The sequence below is a fragment of the Hyla sarda genome, chromosome 1 (genome assembly GCF_029499605.1).
Source record: "Hyla sarda isolate aHylSar1 chromosome 1, aHylSar1.hap1, whole genome shotgun sequence".
In the NCBI taxonomy this organism is placed as follows: Eukaryota; Metazoa; Chordata; class Amphibia; order Anura; family Hylidae; genus Hyla; species Hyla sarda.
This window is the reverse complement of record NC_079189.1, coordinates 136,263,202-136,287,443: the sequence shown is the minus strand read 5'-3', so window position 1 is coordinate 136,287,443 and position 24,242 is coordinate 136,263,202. Positions and strand designations below refer to the sequence as shown.

The 24,242-nt window shown below is 44.6% G+C and overlaps 1 protein-coding gene across 3 annotated transcripts in view; it reads left to right on the top strand.

The window, feature by feature from the left end:
- The window catches only part of GRIA2 (glutamate ionotropic receptor AMPA type subunit 2), a 200,740-nt gene that overhangs the window by 158,601 nt on the left and 17,897 nt on the right, over positions 1-24,242 (top strand). For all 3 annotated transcript variants that reach the window (XR_008889564.1, XM_056561936.1, XM_056561929.1), the window contains exon 13: positions 24,057-24,242. This exon is cut by the window's right edge and continues 62 nt beyond it. Coding sequence is in view for 2 of the 3 variants with exons in the window: in XM_056561936.1 (XP_056417911.1) it covers positions 24,057-24,242 (186 nt within the window). In the remaining variant the exon portion in view is untranslated. The remainder of the gene's footprint in view (positions 1-24,056) is intronic.

Here is a 24,242-nt window from a genome sequence, read left to right as displayed (position 1 = left end):
GGTTTAGTACATTTTTGGCGCTCTCCCCTGGGGAGAGAGCGCTCATAAAGCAGTGTCTTCCCAAACAAGGAGCCTCCAATTGTTGCAAAACTGCAGCCCCCATAAATCCTAGACAACCTTTGGCTTTCTGGGAATGATGGGGGTTGTAGTTTAGCAACAGCTTGTGTCTCCCTGTTTAAGAAGACACTGTCAGAAGTCTCTGTTTACATAATACGAAACATACAAAGTGAACAGAGTCTTGCACTTACCACCCCCTGGCTCCCAGGCTGTAGCTCCACCTTTAATTATATATCACTAGGGGATGAGGCTTCACCGAAACAGCTGCCAGGGAGGTAAGTGGAAATCGGCTTCTATATCCACTATATCCAGCTATCTATAGATAGCTGGATATACTGTATAGGCCACAAAGGGCTAACCAGCACTACTCTGCAGTGCTGGTTAAAGGGGTACTCCGCCCCCTAGACATGTTATCCCCTATCCAAAGGATAGAAGAGAATATGTCTGATAGTTGGGGGAGGGGGGGTGGATCTGGCTTCTGGGAAGCCTGCGACCTCTCGGCCGGCTCTGCGGCGTTCCAAACACAGAACTGTGTACTAGCTGACACCCCCCCTCCCATAGACATGAATGGAGGGGGAGTAGCATGTCACAAACACAGAAGCCGCAGTGCCAGTCGGGAGTACCCCTTTAACTCTTTCCTTGCTAAGTCGGTGCATAGCGCTCAGCGCTCAGCCCAGTGATCTCTACAAATTACTGCTTTTACTGTTTTTTGTTGCTGGGCAGGAGGTATATGAACACCGGAAGCAGCAGGTGTGGTGCTGCTTTTGGAAGAAATTATCTCTTTTTTCTAATCCTGGATAACCCCTTTAAGACATTTTCATTTACAAAGGGACAGTTTTATCAGTAATGGTAGGTTGTTCATGGGTAGTTTTCCTAATATGTTACTCTCATACAGGCCCAGCCCTCGAGTGGATAGCTTTGGTGAGTTCTCACACCTTTTTCCCAGGACTTGACCTCTGATCTCATACCTATAATGGTTTCTGCCTAACTACATTCCTATGAATCCAGTTTTAGCCTAGACTCTTTTTTTCTTGTTGAGATATAAATAACTTCAGCTGTGGATGAATTTATCTGAAAGTTTTGTGATTTTTTTTTTCCTCTTATCTTCTTGAATGAGCTGTGGATCTTCTAAGCATTTCCCATTTGAAAATGATGGATCTCAATCTTGGTTTGATGGAGCCCAAGAGACTTCGAAATCTCTTTATAACCCTTTCCAACTCTGATATATTTCAACCACTTTTTCTTATCTCTTCTGGAATTTCCTTTAACTGTGGTATTTTGCTCTGGCAGAAAGTCATTATACTCCCAGGGTGCGACTCAATATATACTGCTATCTAGTTCAGCTGTAATGTGAAAGAATATTTAAATCAGTCATACATATAAATGAGTCAAATTATACAAAGCACTGGCTGCTGCTTTATTTATACCAACTGATATTTATTATTTATTTTATTATGTATATTGTGTATATAATAATGGTCTAAATACATAACCTGCACATGACACAGAGTAAATGACAGGCTGGTATAGAGCTCTGCCCACAAGGGCTTACAGTCTACAAAGGTAGGAAAGGTGGGTAAGGGAGACAGCTGGTCATCTACCAGAAGTTGGGTAAGCTGCTGTATTCAGTGCAACCAGAGTGCCTAGAGGAAACCCATGCAGACATAGCCCCAGGATTTGAACACTGGGACTCCAGTGCAGCAAGACAACAGGGATAACCACAGAGCATGGGCAACTGCACCATTCTTCCATTGCACAGTTTTAGATAAATCTCCTCCATGGTATACATGGTGTTTAGAGTTGAACGTGAATATTCGAATTACAAATTTATATCGCGAATATCGGCACTTTGCGATTTCCCAAATATTTTGAATATAATGATATATATTTGTAATGACGAATATTAGTTATTTTTTTTCACAGTAAACATCACAATGATGTGCACTGTGTAAAAAAAATAAATAAAGTGATCATCCCTCCCTTCTTCCAGCTTGTTGTCCAAAGAAGGCTACATTATTATTTACTGTGTGAGTCGGTGTGGAGCGTGAATATTTCTTATATGCGAATATGCAAATTTTCGCTAATATCAGCACTTCCAGAGGACACTGATCCCTCCCTTCTTCATCCATATGTTTATGAAAAATCGCAAATTTGAATATGGCCTATTCCACTCATCACTAATGGTGTTCACAGAATGATACTTTTATGAAATAGTGTAATAGCTACAGCCAGTAGCCATTACCTGCCTGGAGGTCTGTGTGGAATAAGAAATAGGGGGAAAGAATTTTTCTCAGGCTTTCTCCTGTACAAAAATATGTATTCTGTAATTCTAAGGTTTTGTGTGCATGCTTTCCTTTAGATAACACTAAAAATTTAAGGATTCCAAATTTTAGTTTATTTCTGCCCCTAAGATTGCAATCACAAGGTAATTTTCGTACTGTGGAGACCCCAGTATAAATGCTATATCATAACAGGGGGCTAGAAAATCTCTTAACGCTTAAAGAGCAACTGTCATGAGTTTTTAGCCCCCCAGACTACTACAATGTTGTTACAGATGTCCATAACATGAGTGTAACCATGCCTTTATGGGTTTTCCTCCTTCTTTTATAACTTATAAAATACATTTATCCAGTGGTCTGGCACAGTCAGATAGGCGTGCTTGAGGTTCGCAAAGCCCCACCACCGCCACACTTGTCCTCTCCTTTCAGCGCTGGGATTGCTGTGTAGTAAGACGCAGTACATGAGCCCCTCCCTTCCTCTAGTACTGCACCTGAGCAGTGAGCACATAGGCAGCGGGAGCGAGAGCTCGCTCTGTCAATGCAGGCTGGTGGCGCGCGCATGTCAGGAGGGGTGCATGCGCTATGGATGTGCTGTGTCTTACTGCACAGCGATCCCAGCGCTGAAAGGAGAGGATAGGCATGGTGGCGGCGGGGCTTTGAGAACCCCAAGCCACGCCTATCCGACTTTGCCAAACCGCTGGATAAATGTATTTTATAACTTATAAAAGAAGGAGGAAAACCCATAAAGGTATAGTTACACTCATGTTATGGACATCTGTAACAACATTGTAGTAGTCTGTGGGGCTAAAATCTCATGACAGTTGCGCTTTAAGGACGTGGCCTAGTTTGGTATTTGTTTTTCCTGCATTCACTGGGTTGTATATATGACATGATTAGTACCCTTTGGTACCATTGGCGCTATGGGTACCATTTTCCATTTTACTTAGCCTGACTGCCATGGGGACCCATTATCATTCTTTGAATGTGTTGCAGTGGTGCCACCAAAGTGACTGATGGATCTCCTTTCTCTGTCTAATCACATAGATGCCACAGTCACCATGACTGCTCCCAGTCATTGCAGTAGAATATATTGCAGCCGATGGAATGGGATAAGTTTTCAAGCCCGCATAAACATAGTGTTGTAATAAAATATATATATATATATATATATATATATATATATATATATATATATATATATATCAATCAAACCAAAAGATTGGCACAGCACTCCAGAAAATGCAAAAAACAATGGTGGTTTATTCACTCATGGCAGAGGCTTAAAAAAGGTTCCAGTGAGGAACTGAAACATTGCTGCTATGTTGTGAGACAATAAACCCACCTTTTCTTTGAATTTTTTGGAGTGCCGCACTATTGTTTTTCTATTTCCATTTGGACCGTGGTAAGGTTTGGAGTGTTGGCACCGGGCATTGGATATAAGATAGTGCTGCAAGAATTTTTTTGTTGGATATATTTTTTTGTTTGATATACATATATATATATATATATGTATATATATATATATATATATATATATATATATATATATATATATATATATACATATATATATATATATATATATATATATATATATATATATATATATATATCAAACCAAAAGATTGGCACAGCACTCCAGAAAATGCAAAAAACAATGGTGGTTTCTTCACTCATGGCAAAAAAACAGCAGCAGCGTTACAGCTCACAGAGAGCCTTTTTCTGGCTAGTGATACACAGTGCAAGAGGGAGTATATATACCCAAAACAAGTGATACAATAATCATCATAGTGCAATACAATCAATTATCATATAATATAGTGTAATACACATAAAATAATCCATACTCATACATTTTACAGTGCAAACATATTCATCTTGTTAATATAGTGCATACAGTGCATAAAGTGACATTGTGCATAGTTACGAAAGTGCTTGAAATCCACTCTTTTGTTGATTATTAATTAGCAACATATGTTGTGTGCATCTGTGTTTCATAATTGCAATTACATTTGAATATTGCCAATATAGGAGAGGAGGATTCTGACAGTAATAATAGTTTAAGGATCGTATTGGAGATAGACCGGTATGCACATGGTGCGGTACTGATGTGCGGACTTGTTGCAATTCTCCTAAGCAGCACTGTAATTGATAGCCCATCAGTAGAATATGTATCGAATAAAACCAATATACATTGTTTGCTCTAATAGTCGGTGATGTGCGCTTACAGTCCCTCATTGTAGATTTGAATAGATTTACTTTGTTGAGATCCAGCGTTGGCGTGGTGGTTGTCATGGAGATGTTTGCATGTGATCGCTTCGGAACAGGTGACATTAACCATGTGGCCGCTGCGGCCCATGCGATTTACATCACGTGACTCCCCACAACAGGAAGTTTCCTTAATACAGGAGCAGTAGCGTTGTTACACGCCAGTGCCGCCATGGCACATGTATGGAAGCGGTAAGAATCCTCCTCTCCTATATTGGCAATATGCAAATTTAATTGCAGTTATGAAATACAATTGCACACAACATATGTTGCAAATTAATAATCAACAAAAGAGTGAACTTCAAGCACTTTATTAACTATGCACAATGTCACTTTATGCACTGTATGCACTATATTAACTATATGAATATGTTTGCACTGTAAAATGTATGTGTATGGATTATTTTATGTGTATTACACTATATTATATAATTGATTGTATTGCACTATGAATATTACTGTATCACTTGTTGTATACATACTCCCTCTTGCACTGTGTATCACTAGGCTCTTTGTGAGCTGTAACGTTGCTGCTATTTTTTGCCATGAGTGAATAAACCACTGCTGTTTTTTACATTTTCTGGAGTGCTGTGCCAATCTTTTGGTTTGCAATCGACATGGACCCTAATCACGTTTTCAGGCGCCGGCACCTAATGCAGTTTATTTTAGCTAAGTAGTGCTGCATGTTTTTGTTTTACACACACACACACACACACACACACACATATATATATACATATATATATATATATATATATATATATATATATATATATAAAATTTGTGAGGTCCTTTGAGCACACTTGGCGGCCATCGTTTCACGGGTTTGGCACTGCTGTCACAGCTTCTATTGTGGCAATGTGAACAAAACCTTACCATTTATTTTCACATCATTGTGACATCAAGTGGCTGCTATTCCCATGATTTTTCCTCAAGCCAGTAATTGAGTTGGCTGTATGGTAGTTATGTCTCCACTCATAGATGTCAGTGGGCAGGTACAACTAACTCCCTCCCACTGATATAAATATTTCCAACTGGTAGAAATAATGTGTCATGGAGCCTGACAGATATACAATTAGGAATATATGCATCATTAAATTACCCAAACTTCTTCACTGGTGTTCTGCTAATATCTTGCAATGAGTCATTCCTGTAAAATGATGTGCTGCTGTATGAGAATATTGTTTACACTGTCTCTCAAATGACTCACACGGCACTACTCTGTTGTTATGGCAGCACAAGTTTCGGCTGTGACCTAGTAGGGAACAGCAAGGGGTCTCTGTAATGGCACTGCTAAGGTAGATTAAACTTTGCAAGCATCTGTGGTTTCCTGACTTTGGCCAAAGGCTGAATTTTAACTTTTTTGCCTGGAGTTACTGTTTATTTTTATTTGTACCACTTAAAACCATCAGGTAAGAAGACACAAAAAAACAATGTAAATTTTGCTAGTTTGAATTTTTACATGAACAGATATGGATGAGAGATCTTTATCTGTTATATCCACAAAGTGCAGACCAGATCCCAATGTTTTGAAACTGAATTATAATAATTTTTCTATGGATTTCCCTCTATACACGCAGGTTTATAATGTGTATGCACATTCTAGACAGCTAGACTGCTTAGTATTGTATATGGTTACTGTTACGCCGAGCGCTCCGGGTCCCCGCTCCTCCCCGGAGCGCTCGCTACACTTCCCTCACTGCAGCGCCCCGGTCGGTTCCACGGACCCGGGGCGCTGCGTTACCACCTCCGGCCGGGATGCGATTCGCGATGCGGGTAGCGCCCGCTCGCGATGCGCACCCCGGCTCCCGTACCTTACTCGCTCCCCGTCAGTTCTGTCCCGGCGCGCGCGGCCCCGCTCCCTAGGGCGCGCGCGCGCCGGGTCTTTGCGATTTAAAGGGCCACTGCACCGCTGATTGGTGCAGTGGTTCCAATTAGTGTTTACACCTGTGCACTTCCCTATATCACCTCACTTCCCCTTCACTCCCTCGCCGGATCTTGTTGCCCTAGTGCCAGTGAAAGCGTTCCTTGTGTGTTCCTTGCCTGTGATTCCAGACCTTCTGCCGTTGCCCCTGACTACGATCCTTGCTGCCTGCCCCGACCTTCTGCTACGTCCGACCTTGCTTCTGTCTACTCCCTTGTACCGCGCCTATCTTCAGCAGCCAGAGAGGTTGAGCCGTTGCTAGGGGATACGACCTGGTCACTACCGCCGCAGCAAGACCATCCCGCTTTGCGGCGGGCTCTGGTGAAAACCAGTAGTGACTTAGAACCGATCCTCTAGCACGGTCCACGCCAATCCCTCTCTGGCACAGAGGATCCACTACCTGCCAACCGGCATCGTGACAGTAGATCCGGCCATGGATCCCGCTGAAGTTCCTCTGCCAGTTGTCGCTGACCTCACCACGGTGGTCGCCCAGCAGTCACAACAGATTGCGCAACAAGGCCAACAGCTGTCTCAACTGACTGTTATGCTACAACAGTTACTACCACAGCTCCAGCAATCATCTCCTCCGCCAGCTCCTGTACCTCCTCCGCAGCGAGTGGCCGCTTCTGGAATACGACTATCCTTGCCGGATAAATTTGATGGGGACTCTAAGTTTTGCCGTGGCTTTCTTTCCCAATGTTCATTACACTTGGAGATGATGTCGGACCAGTTCCCCACTGAAAGGTCTAAGGTGGCTTTCGTAGTCAGCCTGCTGTCTGGAAAAGCCCTGGCTTGGGCCACACCGCTCTGGGACCGCAATGACCCCGTCACTGCCTCTGTACACTCCTTCTTCTCGGAAATTCGAAGTGTCTTTGAGGAACCTGCCCGAGCCTCTTCTGCTGAGACTGCCCTGTTGAACCTGGTCCAGGGTAATTCTTCCGTTGGCGAGTATGCCGTACAGTTCCGTACCCTTGCTTCAGAATTATCCTGGAATAATGAGGCACTCTGCGCGACCTTTAAAAAAGGCCTATCCAGCAACATTAAAGATGTTCTGGCCGCACGAGAAATCCCTGCTAACCTACATGAACTCATCCATCTTGCCACTCGCATTGACATGCGTTTTTCCGAACGGCGTCAGGAGCTCCGCCAGGATATGGACTCTGTTCGCACGAGGCGTTTCTTCTCCCCGGCTCCTCTCTCCTCTGGTCCCCTGCAATCTGTTCCTGTGCCTCCCGCCGTGGAGGCTATGCAGGTCGACCGGTCTCGCCTGACACCCCAAGAGAGGACACGACGCCGCATGGAGAATCTCTGCCTGTACTGTGCTAGTACCGAACACTTCCTGAAGGATTGTCCTATCCGTCCTCCCCGCCCGGAAAGACGTCCGCTGACTCCGCACAAAGGTGAGACAGTCCTTGATGTCTACTCTGCTTCTCCACGTCTTACTGTGCCTGTGCGGATGTCTGCCTCTGCCTTCTCCTTCTCTGCTGTGGCCTTCTTGGACTCTGGATCTGCAGGAAATTTCATCTTAGCCTCTCTCGTCAACAGGTTCAACATCCCGGTGACCAGTCTCGCCAGACCCCTCTACATCAATTGTGTAAACAATGAAAGATTGGACTGTACTATACGTTTCCGCACGGAGCCCCTTCTAATGTGCATCGGATCTCATCACGAGAGGATTGAACTGTTGGTCCTCCCCAATTGCACTTCTGAAATCCTTCTTGGACTTCCCTGGCTTCAACTCCATTCCCCAATCCTGGATTGGTCCACTGGGGAGATCAAGAGTTGGGGGCCCTCTTGTTCCAAGGACTGCTTAAAACCGGTTCCCAGTAAACCTTGCCGTGTCCCTGTGCTTCCTCATGTAACCGGTCTCCCTAAGGCCTATATGGACTTTGCGGACGTTTTTTGCAAAAAACAAGCTGAGACTCTACCTCCTCACAGGCCTTATGATTGTCCCATTGACCTCCTCCCGGGCACTACTCCACCCCGGGGCAGAATCTATCCTCTGTCCGTCCCAGAGACTCTTGCCATGTCTGAATACGTCCAAGAAAATTTAAAAAAGGGCTTTATCCGTAAATCCTCCTCTCCTGCCGGAGCCGGATTTTTCTTTGTGTCCAAAAAAGATGGCTCTCTACGTCCTTGCATTGACTACCGCGGTCTTAATAAAATCACGGTTAAGAACCGCTACCCCCTACCCCTCATCTCTGAACTCTTTGATCGTCTCCAGGGTGCCCATATTTTTACCAAACTGGACTTAAGAGGTGCTTATAATCTCATCCGCATCAGAGAGGGGGATGAATGGAAAACGGCATTTAACACCAGAGATGGACACTTTGAGTATCTGGTCATGCCCTTTGGTCTATGCAACGCCCCTGCCGTCTTCCAAGACTTTGTTAATGAAATTTTTCGTGATCTACTATACTCCTGTGTTGTTGTATATCTGGACGATATCCTGATTTTTTCTGCCAATCTTGAAGAACACCGCCAGCATGTCCGTATGGTTCTTCAGAGACTTCGTGATAATCAACTCTATGCCAAAATAGAGAAATGTCTGTTTGAATGCCAATCTCTTCCTTTTCTAGGATACTTGGTCTCTGGCCAGGGACTACAAATGGACCCAGATAAACTCTCTGCCGTCTTAGATTGGCCACGCCCCTCCGGACTCCGTGCCATCCAACGTTTTTTGGGGTTCGCCAATTATTACAGGCAATTTATTCCACATTTTTCTACCATTGTGGCTCCTATTGTGGCTTTAACAAAAAAAAATGCCGATCCCAAGTCTTGGCCTCCTCAAGCGGAAGACGCCTTTAAACGACTCAAGTCTGCCTTTTCTTCGGCTCCCGTGCTCTCCAGACCTGACCCATCTAAACCCTTCCTATTGGAGGTTGATGCCTCCTCAGTGGGAGCTGGAGCTGTCCTTCTACAAAAAAACTCTTCCGGGCATGCTGTTACTTGTGGTTTTTTTTCCAGGACCTTCTCTCCGGCGGAGAGGAACTACTCCATCGGGGATCGAGAGCTTCTAGCCATTAAATTAGCACTTGAGGAATGGAGGCATCTGCTGGAGGGATCAAGATTTCCAGTTATTATTTACACCGATCACAAGAACCTCTCCTACCTCCAGTCTGCCCAACGGCTGAATCCTCGTCAGGCCAGGTGGTCTCTGTTCTTTGCCCGATTTAATTTTGAAATTCACTTTCGGCCTGCTGATAAAAACATTAGGGCCGATGCTCTCTCTCGTTCCTCAGATGCCTCTGAAATTGAACTCTCTCCTCAACACATCATTCCTCCTGACTGCCTGATTTCCACTTCTCCAGCCTCCATCAGGCAAACTCCTCCAGGAAAGACCTTTGTTTCTCCACGCCAACGCCTTGGGATCCTCAAATGGGGTCACTCCTCCCATCTCGCAGGTCATGCGGGCATCAAGAAATCTGTGCAACTCATCTCTCGCTTCTATTGGTGGCCGACTCTAGAGACTGATGTGGTGGACTTTGTGCGAGCCTGCACTATCTGTGCCCGGGATAAGACTCCTCGCCAGAAGCCCGCTGGTTTTCTTCATCCTCTACCTGTCCCCGAACAACCTTGGTCTCTGATTGGTATGGATTTTATTACTGACTTACCCCCATCCCATGGCAACACTGTTATTTGGGTGGTCGTTGATCGATTCTCCAAAATGGCACATTTCATCCCTCTTCCTGGTCTTCCTTCAGCGCCTCAGTTGGCTAAACAATTTTTTGTACACATTTTTCGTCTTCACGGGTTGCCTACACAGATCGTCTCGGATAGAGGCGTCCAATTTGTGTCTAAATTCTGGAGGGCTCTCTGTAAACAACTCAAGATTAAATTAAATTTTTCTTCTGCATACCATCCTCAATCCAATGGACAAGTAGAGAGAATTAACCAGATCTTGGGTGACTATTTACGACATTTTGTTTCCTCCCGCCAGGATGACTGGGCAGATCTTCTACCTTGGGCCGAATTCTCGTATAATTTCAGAATCTCTGAATCTTCCTCCAAATCTCCGTTTTTCGTGGTGTACGGCCGTCACCCTCTTCCCCCCCTCCCTACCCCCTTGCCCTCTGGTCTGCCCGCTGTGGATGAAATTTCTCGTGATCTTTCCACCATATGGAAAGAGACCCAAAATTCTCTCTTACAGGCTTCTTCTCGCATGAAGAGATTCGCAGATAAGAAAAGAAGAGCTCCTCCCATTTTTTCCCCTGGAGACAAGGTATGGCTCTCCGCTAAATATGTCCGTTTCCGTGTCCCGAGCTATAAGTTGGGACCACGCTATCTTGGTCCTTTTAAAGTTTTGTGTCAAATTAATCCTGTCTCTTACAAACTTCTTCTTCCTCCTTCTCTTCGTATCCCTAATGCCTTTCACGTCTCTCTTCTTAAACCTCTCATCCTCAACCGTTTTTCTCCTAAATCTGTTCCTCCCACTCCTGTTTCCGGCTCCTCGGACATCTTCTCTGTCAAAGAGATTTTGGCCTCTAAAAAGGTCAGGGGGAGAACTTTTTTTTTAGTGGATTGGGAGGGTTGTGGTCCAGAAGAGAGGTCCTGGGAACCTGAGGACAATATCCTGGACAAAAGTCTGATCCTCAGGTTCTCAGGCCCCAAGAAGAGGGGGAGACCCAAGGGGGGGGGTACTGTTACGCCGAGCGCTCCGGGTCCCCGCTCCTCCCCGGAGCGCTCGCTACACTTCCCTCACTGCAGCGCCCCGGTCGGTTCCACGGACCCGGGGCGCTGCGTTACCACCTCCGGCCGGGATGCGATTCGCGATGCGGGTAGCGCCCGCTCGCGATGCGCACCCCGGCTCCCGTACCTTACTCGCTCCCCGTCAGTTCTGTCCCGGCGCGCGCGGCCCCGCTCCCTAGGGCGCGCGCGCGCCGGGTCTTTGCGATTTAAAGGGCCACTGCACCGCTGATTGGTGCAGTGGTTCCAATTAGTGTTTACACCTGTGCACTTCCCTATATCACCTCACTTCCCCTTCACTCCCTCGCCGGATCTTGTTGCCCTAGTGCCAGTGAAAGCGTTCCTTGTGTGTTCCTTGCCTGTGATTCCAGACCTTCTGCCGTTGCCCCTGACTACGATCCTTGCTGCCTGCCCCGACCTTCTGCTACGTCCGACCTTGCTTCTGTCTACTCCCTTGTACCGCGCCTATCTTCAGCAGCCAGAGAGGTTGAGCCGTTGCTAGGGGATACGACCTGGTCACTACCGCCGCAGCAAGACCATCCCGCTTTGCGGCGGGCTCTGGTGAAAACCAGTAGTGACTTAGAACCGATCCTCTAGCACGGTCCACGCCAATCCCTCTCTGGCACAGAGGATCCACTACCTGCCAACCGGCATCGTGACAGTTACATACTTAAATAGTTAGTAAGGTTGAAAAAAGACATACGTCCATCAAGTTCAACCAGGGAATTGAAGGGTAGGGGTGAGGCGCGATATTGGGGAAGGGATGGGATTTTATATTTCTTCATAAGCATTAATGATATTTTGTTCCAGGAATGTATCTAATCCTGTTTTAAAGCTGTTAATTTTTCCTGCTGTGACCAGTTCCTGAGGTAGACCGTTCCGTTCCATAAATTCACAGTCCTCACAGTAAAGAAGGCGTGTCGCCCCTTTAGACTAAAACTTTTCTTCTCCAGATGGAGGGAGTGCCCCCTCGTCCTTTGGGGCGGTTTAACCTGGAACAGTTTTTCTCCATATTTTTTGTATGGGCCATTAATATACATTTATCATATCCCCCCTTAATCTTCTCAAGACTAAACGATTGTAACTCCTTTAATCGCTCCTCATAACTAAGATGTCCCATGCCCCATATTAGTTTAGTCACGCGTCTCTGCACCCTTTCCAGCTCTACAGTGTCCCTTTTATGGACTGGTGCCCAAAACTGAACAGCATATTCCAGGTGAGGCTGTACCAATGCTTTATAAAGGGGGAGTATTATGTCCCTGTCCCTCGAGTCCATGCCTCTTTTTACACATGACAATATCCTGCTGGCCTTGGAAGCAGCAGCCTGACATTGCATGCTATTCTGTAGTCTGTGATCTACAAGTACACCCAGATCCTTCTCTACCAGTGACTATGCCAGTTTAATCCCCCCTAAGACATACGACGCATGCATATTATTAGTACCCAGATGCATAACTTTACATTTATCCACATTGAACCTCATTTGCCAAGTGGATGCCCAGACACTTAGTCTATCCAAGTCATCTTGTAACCTATACACATCCTCTACAGACTGTACCGTGCTGCAAAGCTTGGTGTTCAATACAGTTACAAACTAAAGTTTCCAATCCCAAAGACCTTAACTTACCTGTCGGACGTCTATGAGGGACAGTATCAAACGCTTTAGCAAAATCCAGAAACACTATATCCACAGCCATTCCTCTGTCAAGGCTTCTACTCACTTCTTCATAAAAGCAAATTAGATTGGTTTGACAACTTCTATCCTTAGTAAACCCATGCTGAGTATCACTTATAATACAATTATCCCCTATGTATTCCCGTATGTAATCCCTTATAAATCCTTCAAACAATTTACCCACAATGCACGTTAGACTTACCGGTCTATAGTTTCCTGGGGAAGACCTAGAGCCCTTTTTGAAGATTGGCACCACATTCGACTTGCGCCAGTCCCTTGGCACAATACCAGACACCAGTGAATCTCTAAATATCATGAACACCGGTGCAGATATTACTGAACTTACCTCTCTAAGAACTCTTGGGTGCAATCCATCTGGCCCTGGAGATTTGCTTACATTTATATTACTTAACTTACCTTGTACCATTTCCACATTAAGCCAGTTCAGTACATTACATGATGTGTTACCAGCACTGACCTGTCCAATGTCAGCTCCTTCTTCCTTTGTATATACAGAACTAAAGAAACCATTCAGTAGCTCTGCTTTCTCTTTATCGCCTGTGACAGCCTCTCCATTATCATTATTAAGGGGTCCTACATGCTCTGTCCTTGTTTTTTTTGCATTTATATATCTAAAAAAATATTTAGGGTTAGTTTTGCTTTCTTTGGCCAACTGTTTCTCATTTTGAATTGTTGCTGTTTTTATTACATTTTTACAGATTGTATTAAGCTCTTTGTACTGTTTAAATGTTATAGCTGACCCATCAGATTTGTATTTTTTGAAAGCTATTTTTTTTTGTTTATTGCTCTTTTAACATCATTTGTCAGCCATGTAGGATTTAGTTTTAATGGTTTATATTTGTTCCCCTTTGGTATATATTTATGATGGATTTCTTTTTATATCCAGTATGACATTTCTTTTCACAGAAGTTTTAACTCTAATTATATTTTAAATCCATAGTTGTTAAGTTATGGTCACTTCATGGATTCAACAAAGTAGATGTTTTCAGGAAATGCATGCTATCAATTGCCTATGGCTCTCCCATTTAGATACATGGAACGGGTATGTCGGCCACGGCTTTATGCGGTGGTCAACAGTATTCCAGGCACAGAACAGAGGTCTGTTTATAGGGGTGTTCCCCTTTAACTTGGGAGGGGACATGTACTGTTAACTAAATGGCTGAACATGGAGTAGTGTACTGCATAAGATATTTCCCATAAATATGTGTTCTGTGTAAGCCTTATTCCCAAATTATGTATTACTAGCTTTTGCCCGCAGCTTCGCTCGCGTTAAATTTGGAGTAACATAGATTTACTTTTTACAATCCTATAGTAATGAGGCCGCTCTAGGTAAAGTCTACGGGCATCCAAACAACCCGAAACATTACATCTGCTATTTCATGGAATTAAAGATCGACATCCTTTGAGGACTTTTACCGAGTCTGCGCGCAGGGGAACCTGCCTTCTCGCGCTGCTTATATACTGCCAACAGTCCTATCCCGTCCTCCTATCTCGACCCCCTATCTCGACCCCCTATCTCGGACTCCTATCTCGAACTCCTATCCCGACCTCCTATGCCGTCCTCCCATCCCGCCCTACTATCTCGACCTCCTATCCCGTCCTACTATCCCGTCCTCCTACCCCGTCCTCCTATCCCGTCCTCCTATCCCATCCTCCTATCTCGTCCTCCTATCTTGACCTCCTATCCCATCCTCATATCCCGTCCTCCTATTCTGTCCTCCTATCCCGTTCTCCTATCTCGACCTCCTATCTTGACCTCCTAACCCGACCTCCTATCCCAACCTCCCATCCTGTCCTCCTATCCCTTCCTCCTATCTCGACCTCCTATCTTGACCTCCTATCTTTACCTCCTATCCTGACCTCCTATCCTGACCTCCTATACTGTCCTCTTATCCCGACCTCCTATTCCGTTCTCCTATCTCAACTTCCTATCCTGACCTTCCCGAACTCCTAATCCAACCTCCTATCCCGACCTCCTATCATGTCCTCCTATCCCGTCCTATCCCGTCCTCCTATCTCGACCTCCTATCCTGACCTCCTATCCTGACCTCCTATCCCGTCCTCCTATCCTGACCTCCTATCCCGACCTCCTATCCTGACCTCCTATCCCGTCCTCCTATCCTGATCTTCTATCCCGACCTCCTATCCCATCCTCATATCCCGTCCTCCTATCCCGTCCTCCTAACCTGACCTCCTATCCCGATCTCCTATCCTGATCTCCTATCCCGATCTCCTATCCCGACCTCCTATCCCGTCCTCATATCCCGTCCTCCTATTCCGTCCTCCTAACCTGTCCTCCTATTCCGACCTCCTAGCCTGACCTCCTATCCCGACCCCCTATCTCGACCTCCTATCTCGACCTCCTATCTCAACCTCCTATCCCAACCTCCTATCCCGTTCTCCGATCCTGTCCTCCTATCTCGACCTCCTATCTTGACCTCCTAACCCGACCTTCTATCCCGACCTCCTATCCTGTCCTCCAGTCCCGTCCTCCTATCCCGACCTCCTATACCGACCTCCTATCACATCCTCCTATCCCGTAATCCTATCTCGACCTATCTCGACCTCCTATTCAGACCATCCCGTCCTCCTATCTTGACTTCCTATGTCGACCTCCTATCCTGACCTCCTATCCCGTCCTCCTATCCCGTCCTCCTATCTCAACCTCCAATTCCGACCTCCTATACCGACCTTCTATCCCAACCTCCTATCCCGTCCTCCTTTCTCTACCTCCTATCCCGACCTCCTATCCTGTCCTCTATCTCGACCTCATATCCCATCCTCCTATCTCGACCTCCTATCTCGACCTCCTATCTCGACCTCCTATCTTGACCTCCTATCCCGACCTCCTATCCCGATCATCCCATCCTCCTATCTCGATCTCCTATTTCGACTTGCTATCTCGACCCCCTATCCTGACCTCATATCCCGACCTCCCATCCCGTCCTCATATCCCGACCTGTAATATGTGTACCAGGTATTGAAATATCTCCAGCCGTATAGAAGTTATGTGGGAACATACATTTCCCATTGATTGCATGGGACTTTAAACAAAAACCCCAACCCTCACAAATGGGTGTAGTTAAGGGTTAAATTAACTATCCTATATTTTAAGTGAACATATAAGTAACATGTGACCAATTATTATCGAAATATCTCCAGCAGTTTCGAAGTTATGCAGTAACATATATTTCCCATAGACTTGTATGGGACTTAAAAAAAAAACCCTACCCCTTTTTTCACCCCCTTAAGGGTGGAATTTCAAAAAATACTTTCTTATTCCTCCTCTACGTCTTAAAAACAACACCTGTGCAAAAATTCAGGTTTCTAGGTCCAAGGGTTTAGGCTGGGCATTGATGAGTCAGTGAGTCAGGTCTTCTCTTTTTTATATAAGATTAAAGGATTCATCACACAATGACCGATTGTTTAAATCAAATTATGTTTAACCCCTTAAGGACATATGGTGTATCCATACGCCCCCGTTTCCAAGTCCTTAAGGACCGAGGGCGTATGGATACGCCCTGAGCATTTCCGGCCCACGCCGCTAGCCAGAGGGGAGCCGAGGCCGGATGCCTGCTGAAATCGTTCAGCAGGCATCCCGGCATATCGCCCAGGGGGGTCATTATGTCCCCCCATGTTGACGATTGCCGCAGATCGATGGACAATTCAGTCCAGCGATCTGCGGCGGATTCCGGGTCAATCGGGTCTCCAGTGACCCGATGACCCGGAATTACTGGCTGATCGGGGCCGTCAGAGACGGCCCCGGACAGCCATTGCCAGCAGGGGTGAGGTGGCACTGGTACCACCTCACGATCGCCCTGATTCGTCGGCCGGCCAATCAGGGCGCCTGCTGCGGGTGTCATTCCCGCAACCCGCTCCACCCCTCTTCCGGAGGACGTGAGCGGGAAGACGACCCCGGGTGCTGGGGACCCCGATCCCCGGCGTCCCTGTTGGGATCGGGGCCCCAGGAGCGACGGCGGCGGCGAGGGACTGACCTGTGCGGCGGCATCGTGGAGCAGCAACAGGAGGTGATTGACAGCCTCATGCTGTTGCTTAGCAACAGCTCCCAGCATGCAAAAAGGGCATGCTGGGAGCTGTAGTTATGCAACAGCAGGAGGCAGACCACCACAACCCCTTGTAGTTTTGCAACAGCTGGAGGCACATTTTTCTATGGAAAAGTGTACCTTCAGCTGTTGTATAACTACAACTCCCAGCTTGCACAAAGTGCATGCTGGGAGTTGTAGTGGTGCATCTGGTGGTTGCATAACCAAAACTCCCAGCATGCCCGGTGGCTGTCGGTGACTGCTGAGAGTTGTAGTTTTGCAACAGCTGAAGGCACACTGAGTTAAGTAGCAAACCAGTGTGTCTCCAGCTGTTGCATAACTACAATCCCCAGCATCCCCAGCCAAAGTAGTATGCCTCCGGCTGTTGCATAACTACAAGACCCAGCATGCCCTTCCGCTGTCCGTACATGCTGGGGGTTGTAGCTTTTGCAACAGCTGAAGGCACACTGGTTGCAAAACACTGAGTTTGTTACCAAACTCGGTGTTTCACAACCTGTGTATCTCCAGCTGTTGCAAAACTACAACTCCCAGCATGCACTGATAGACCGTACATGCTGGGAGTTGTAGTTTTGCAACAGCTGGATGTTTCTCTCCCCCCCCCCCCCCCCCCCCAATGTGAACGTACAGGGTACACTCACATGGGCGGAGGATTACAGTAAGTATCCGGCTGCAAGTTTGAGCTGCGGCAAATTTTCTGCTGCAGCTCAAACTGCCAGCGAGAAACTACTGTGAACCCCCGCCCGTGCGACTGTACCCTAAAAACACTACACTACACTAACACAAAATAAAATAAAAAGTAAAAAACACTACATATGCACATACCCCTACACAGCCCCCCTCCCCTCCCCAATAAAAATGAAAAACGTCTGATACATCACTGTTTCCAAAACGGAGCCTCCAGCGGTTGCAAAACTACAACTCCCAGCATGCACTGATAGACCGTACATGCTGGGAGTTGTAGTTTTGCAACAGCTGGATGTCCCCCCCCCCCCCCAATGTGAACGTACAGGGTACACTCACATGGGCGGAGGATTACAGTAAGTATCCGGCTGCAAGTTTGAGCTGCGGCAAATTTTCTGCCGCAGCTCAAACTGCGAACCCCCGCCCATGTGACTGCACCCTAAAAACACTACACTAAACACACAAAATAAAATAAAAAGTAAAAAACACTACATATACACATACCCCTAGACAGCCCCCCTCCCCTCCCCAATAAAAAAAAACGTCTGTTACGCCACGGTTTCCAGAACGGAGCCTCCAGCTGTTGCAAAACAACTACTCCCAGTATTGCCAGATAGCCACTGACTGTCTAGGCATGCTGGGAGTTTTACAACAGCTGGAGGCACCCTGTATGGGAATCACTGGCGTAGAATACCCCTATGTCCACCCCTATGCAAGTCCCTAATTTAGGCCTCAAATGCGCATGGCGCTCTCACTTTGGAGCCCTGTCGTATTTCAAGGCAACAGTTTAGGGCTACATATGGGGTATCGCCGTACTCGGGAGAAATTGTGTTACAAATTTTGGTGGGTATTTTCTGCTATTACCCTTTTTAAAAATGTCAAATTTTTGTGAAAACAAGGATTTTAGGTAAAAAAAAAATTTTTTTTTACATATACAAAAGTCATGAAACACCTGTGGGGTATAAAGGTTCACTTAACCACTTGTTACGTTCCCCGAGGAGTCTAGTTTCCAAATGGTATGCCATGTGTTTTTTTTTTTTTTTGCTGTCCTGGCACCATAGGGGCTTCCTAAATGTGGCATGCCCACAGAGCAAAATTTGTTTCCAAAAAGCCAAATGTGACTCCTTCTCTTCTGAGACCTGTAGTGCGCCAGCAGAGCACTTTTCACCCCCATATGGGGTGTTTTCTGAATCGGGAGAAATTGGGCTTCACATTTTGGGGGGTATTTTCTGCTATTACCCTTTTTAAAAATGTAAAAATTTTGGGAAACCAAGCATTTTAGGTAAAAAAATATATATATTTTTTTACATATGCAAAAGTCGTGAATCACCTGTAGGGTATTAAGGTTCACTTTACCCCTTGTTACGTTCCTTGAGGGGTCTAGTTTCCAAAATGGTATGCCATGTGTTTTTTTTTTGCTGTCCTGGCACCATAGGGGCTTCCTAAAGGTGACATGCCCCCCAAAAACCATTTGTCGCTCCTTCCCTTCTGAGCCCTCTACTGCGCCCACTGAACAATTAACATAGACAAATGAGGTATGTGCTTACCCAAGAGAAATTGGGTTTCAAATACAAGTAAAAATTTTCTCCTTTTTACCCCTTGCAAAAATAAAAAAATTGGGTCTACAAGAACATGCGAGTGTAAAAAATGAAGATTTTGAATTTTCTCCTTCACTTTGCTGCTATTCCTGTGAAACACCTAAAGGGTTAATACACTTACTGAATGTCATTTTGAATACTTTGGGGGGTGCAGTTTTTATAATGGGGTCTTTTATGGGGTATTTCTAATATGAAGACCCTTCAAATCCACTTCAAAACTGAACTGGTCCCTGAAAAATAGTGAGTTTGAAAATTTTGTGAAAAATTGTAAAATTGCTGCTGAACTTTGAAGCCCTCTGGTGTCTTCCAAAAGTAAAAACTCATAAATTTTATGATGCAAACATAAAGTAGACATATTGTATATGTGAACCCAAAAGAAATTTATTTTGAATATCCATTTCCCTTACAAGCAGAGAGCTTCAAAGTTAGAAAAATGCAAAATTTCCATTTTTTTCAACAAATTTGGGGATTTTTCACCAAGAAAGGATGCAAGTTACCATAAAATTTTACCACTAAGTTAAAGTAGAATATGTCACGAAAAAACTATCTCGGAATCAGAATGATAACTAAAAGCATTCCAGAGTTATTAATGTTTAAAGTGACAGTGGTCACATGTTCAAAAAATGCTCTGGTCCTTAAGGTGAAAAAGGGCTCGGTCCTTAAGGGGTTAATATAATTTTTGCACATTTTTGATAGTTTTTTTTTCTAATTTCCCATTTTACTATCTATATTATGAATTAATTTTGAGATCTTGCCTTATTAAGCTAAGACTACCTGTTCTGTATAGATCAGTTTCCAGCAGTGTCCTCCTTTTCACAGTGATACTAGTATATAGATAAGACTATTTACAATAGCTAAAGCTAAGAGGTCACCCTTCCCATAGAATAAACTGGCTTTATTCACAACAGATATATATACAGATATCTATATACAAATATACACATGCATATACATGTGTGTGATATCACCGTAATATGACCAACTATTATTTATTTTAATGTTGTATTATTTTTCCATTACAGATAAAACATTAAGGTTAAATATAAATAAAGCCATTAATATGTTTTTTTTTCTATATTCCATATTAGTTGTCAACTTTGAATTAAAGGGGTACTCTGCCCCTAGACATCTTATCCCCTATCCAAACGATAGGGTATAAAATGCCTAATCGCGTGCGGGGGGGGGGGGGGGGTGTCCAGGCGCTGGGACCCCCCTGCAATCTCTAGGCGGCATCCCCGCATTCTGAACATTTTTGTTCAGCATATTGGGTTCAGGCTGCCGTGGTCATGATGTAATGCCACCCCCCCTATATTCATGTCAATGAAAGGGGCAATGGTGAGAGACCACAGCCCCCTCACCTACTCCCATATGCATAAATGGAGGGGGGCGTGGTGTCGTTTCACGACCCCGCCCGGCCCCAGCCTTCTGAAGAAAAAAGTTCAGAACGACGGGGTGTCACCCTTGGATAGAGGTTAAGATGTCCAGGGATGGAATACCCCTTTGACCACTTGGTTTCTGATGGTAAACTGTTAATTTGTTAGTGGCAGAACACACTGAATTCCAGTTGTTCCTCAGTCTCTGTGTTAATATGACAATAAAAATGGCAGTATATCCTGATAGCACTTGCTCTGTAAGTAAATTAAAACTTAAAGGGGTACTCCGGCGCTTAGACATCTTATCCCCTGGGGACCCCCGTGATCTTGCACGCCGCACCCCATTAAAATCAGTCCCCGGAGCGTGTTCGCTCCGGGTCTGATTACTGTCGATCACGGGCTCCGCCCCGTGTGATGTCACACTCCGCCCACTCAATGCAAGCCTATGCAAGGGGGCGGAGCCGTGACAGTAATCAGACCTGGAGCGAACACGCTCTGGGGACTGATTTTAATGAGGTGCGGCGTGCAAGATCACGGGGGTCTCAAGCGGCGGGACCCCCACGATCAGGCATCTTATCCCCTATCCTTTGGATAGGGGATAAGATGTCTAAGCGCCGGAGTACCCCTTTAAATTACACTTCAGTTTTAGATAGACGTCCTATTTTATTGATTTGATTACGTGCAACTGAATATAGATGTCGCCTTTAGTAAGACTTCAGGACTTTAATGAACCATCACTGTCTGAAAAAGAACGTTGTTTGGAACAGTGGTAAAAGTTTCTATGAGTAGCCTTTCTACGAAAATTGCTCAAAGTCAATGGAAAAATGATCCAGAAAGTTACAAGAACTTCAGGACATGCTACTCTTAGTGAAGATCATTTTTAAAGGAGTTATACATGTTTATTTATTTATTGCTGAAAAATAATTAACAGTTTTTTACCTTGTCCTGTGTTCAGCCTTCATTTGCAACTCCATCATTACTGCAGGAGTCAACGTCACATGACCGCTGCAGCCAATTTGCAGCCTTGGCGGTCATGCCTCATACTCCTGGCATCACTACTCAGTTACTGGTGCTATGATGTCAGTTGTATGGAGCCTGACCACTGAAGCTGCCAATTGGCTGTGGTGGTTATGTGATGTTCACTCCTGCAGTACCACCAAAGTGCTGAACAGAGGCTGAACAGGGGACCAGAGCGATATTAGAGTAGTCTAGTAACAGTGTGTTATTTTACATAATTGGGGGTCTTTAAAAAAAAAAAAAAAAAACTAAACATGAATAACCCCTTTAATGTAGATAATAACATTATATGTATATTTGTAATATACACTGGTTAAAAAATTTGAATATTTTTGGGTGAAAAAATGCTGTCCCTGCAGCTATTGCTTGTGTGTCTCTGTGTGGAGCCAAAATAGAATAAGTGTGGCAGGTCTCTGTGCACTGAGTACAATCTTGACTTGTCAATCAGCCTGCTGTGTGTGCCGGGGGCTTGTCATAGAGTCGGGGGGCGTGTCCCAGAGCCTCAGCAGCCCTGCTTTTTCATCTACACTTCCTGTATTTTGTCTTTACACAGAGGCACACAGGAAATAGCTGCAGGGACAAGCCAGGATATTTTCATCCAAAAATTAAAAAAAAAAAAATGTAACCAATGTACATTACAAATATACATATAATGTTAATATCTACATTATGAACAAAGTATTTGTAAATGACAGGTACACTTTAACTGCATCAATTAAGATTAGGCAGGACTTAACTCACATGGGTATCCCTTTCATACCATACATTCAGAAGAACCTCAACATAAAAACATTACTTATCAAAGGTGTTGCCTACAGCGACAGATTTTATTCTTTTCTAGAGCAGTCTTTTAAGTTCTCCTGTGCCTGGGCTCGAGCCTTAAAGGGGTAGTCCAGTTGTAAAAAACGTATCCCCTATCCTAAGGATAGGGGATAAGTTTGAGATCGCGGGGGGTCCGACCGCTGGGGCCCCCTGCGATCTCTCTGTACGGGGGCCAGGCTCTCCGGGCAGATAGCGAGTGTCAACCTCCGCAGGAAGCGGCGGCCGACACGCCCCCTCAATACATCTCTATGGCAGAGCCAGAGATTCGGCTCTGCAATTGTATTGAGGGGGCGTGTCGGCCGCCGCTTCATGCGGAGGTCGACACGCCCCCTTCACGCGGGCTGTCGGGGCTCCGTACAGGAGAACGCAGTGGGCCCCAGCGGTCGGACCCCCCGCGATCTCAAACTTATCCCCTATCCTTAGGATAGGGGATAAGTTGTTCACCACTGGGTCACCACTGGACTACTCCTTTAAGAAGCACGGAGCCGAGCAGCACTGGAGGAATGGGATGCCGATACCGGAGAAACGGGGAATGTAGGAAGATGAGTTAATGTTTGTTTTTTTAAGTTTTTGCAGTCCGGGCACAGGGGAACTTAAAAGGTTTCTGCCGCATTTCTCCTTTACAATCTATTCCATGCCCCTGAATGGAGTTGTTTCTGTGCCTGAATTTCTGATTATATCCTTGTTTTGGGTTGGAATACTAAAAGAGATCCAGTTAGAATTTTAAATCCAGTTTGAATGTATTTAGGTGTTGTCACTTTTGTGTTTTGAATCTGTTTTGTCTGAAAGGCCTAATTTTAATTGCTAAGAAATGCACTAACATGATCTAGTATTTATACACATAGACCTAAACACAACACAAAGCAGTAGAATTACAGCCTATGTCTAAATGATATGTACTTCATTTTAGTGAAATAAATATAGGTATGATACTCTTTCAAATTTTATGATGTGAAGTTGTCACTTTTAAAATGATGTGTTTTTGCTCCTTATTTCCCTGTGCTCATGATTATACGAATCTGTTTTTTCCCTACCATCTGCTCTGTACATCTGGACAAACTTGCAATTTGGTTTTCTTTCCAATTTCAAAATGTGACCACCAAATCTTCTGTGAATACTATGGAATCTAAGGAAATCCAAAGGGAAATATCTTGTCATGTTATATAAAAATGACATTTTCTTGAAACTAGATATCACATTATACCAATATTTTTAAATATTGTTTATTTTTTATAAACTTAAAATTTGTATAGTATGTGAGTAATTTTATTTATTTTCATTAATAGAGTATAAACATAAAATCTGATAGATAACACATTTACTATGGCTCAATTACTAAAGGATCGATTAGTTATGTACTGATGGCTGAAAAAAATCTAACACATCAGATTCTGTAATTTACAAATATCTTGCGTCTTTTTGGTTAACATAACAAAACCCAGCCAATGACAATGAGGGGTCAAAGTATATTTCAGACAGAAAAAAAAAACATGTATGGCCAGCTTTACATTTTATTTTCTAGCGTATGAGGTATGCTATAAATTAATATTTTATAACATGTCAGAAAACAGTTTTCTCATTCTTTTTCCAGAGATCTAAAATTGCTGTGTTTGATAAAATGTGGACATATATGAAAAGTGCAGAGCCATCTGTCTTTGTGAAAACGACAGCAGAAGGAGTAGCCCGCGTACGGAAGTCCAAAGGAAAATATGCCTATCTGCTGGAGTCTACCATGAATGAATACATCGAGCAAAGGAAACCATGTGACACCATGAAA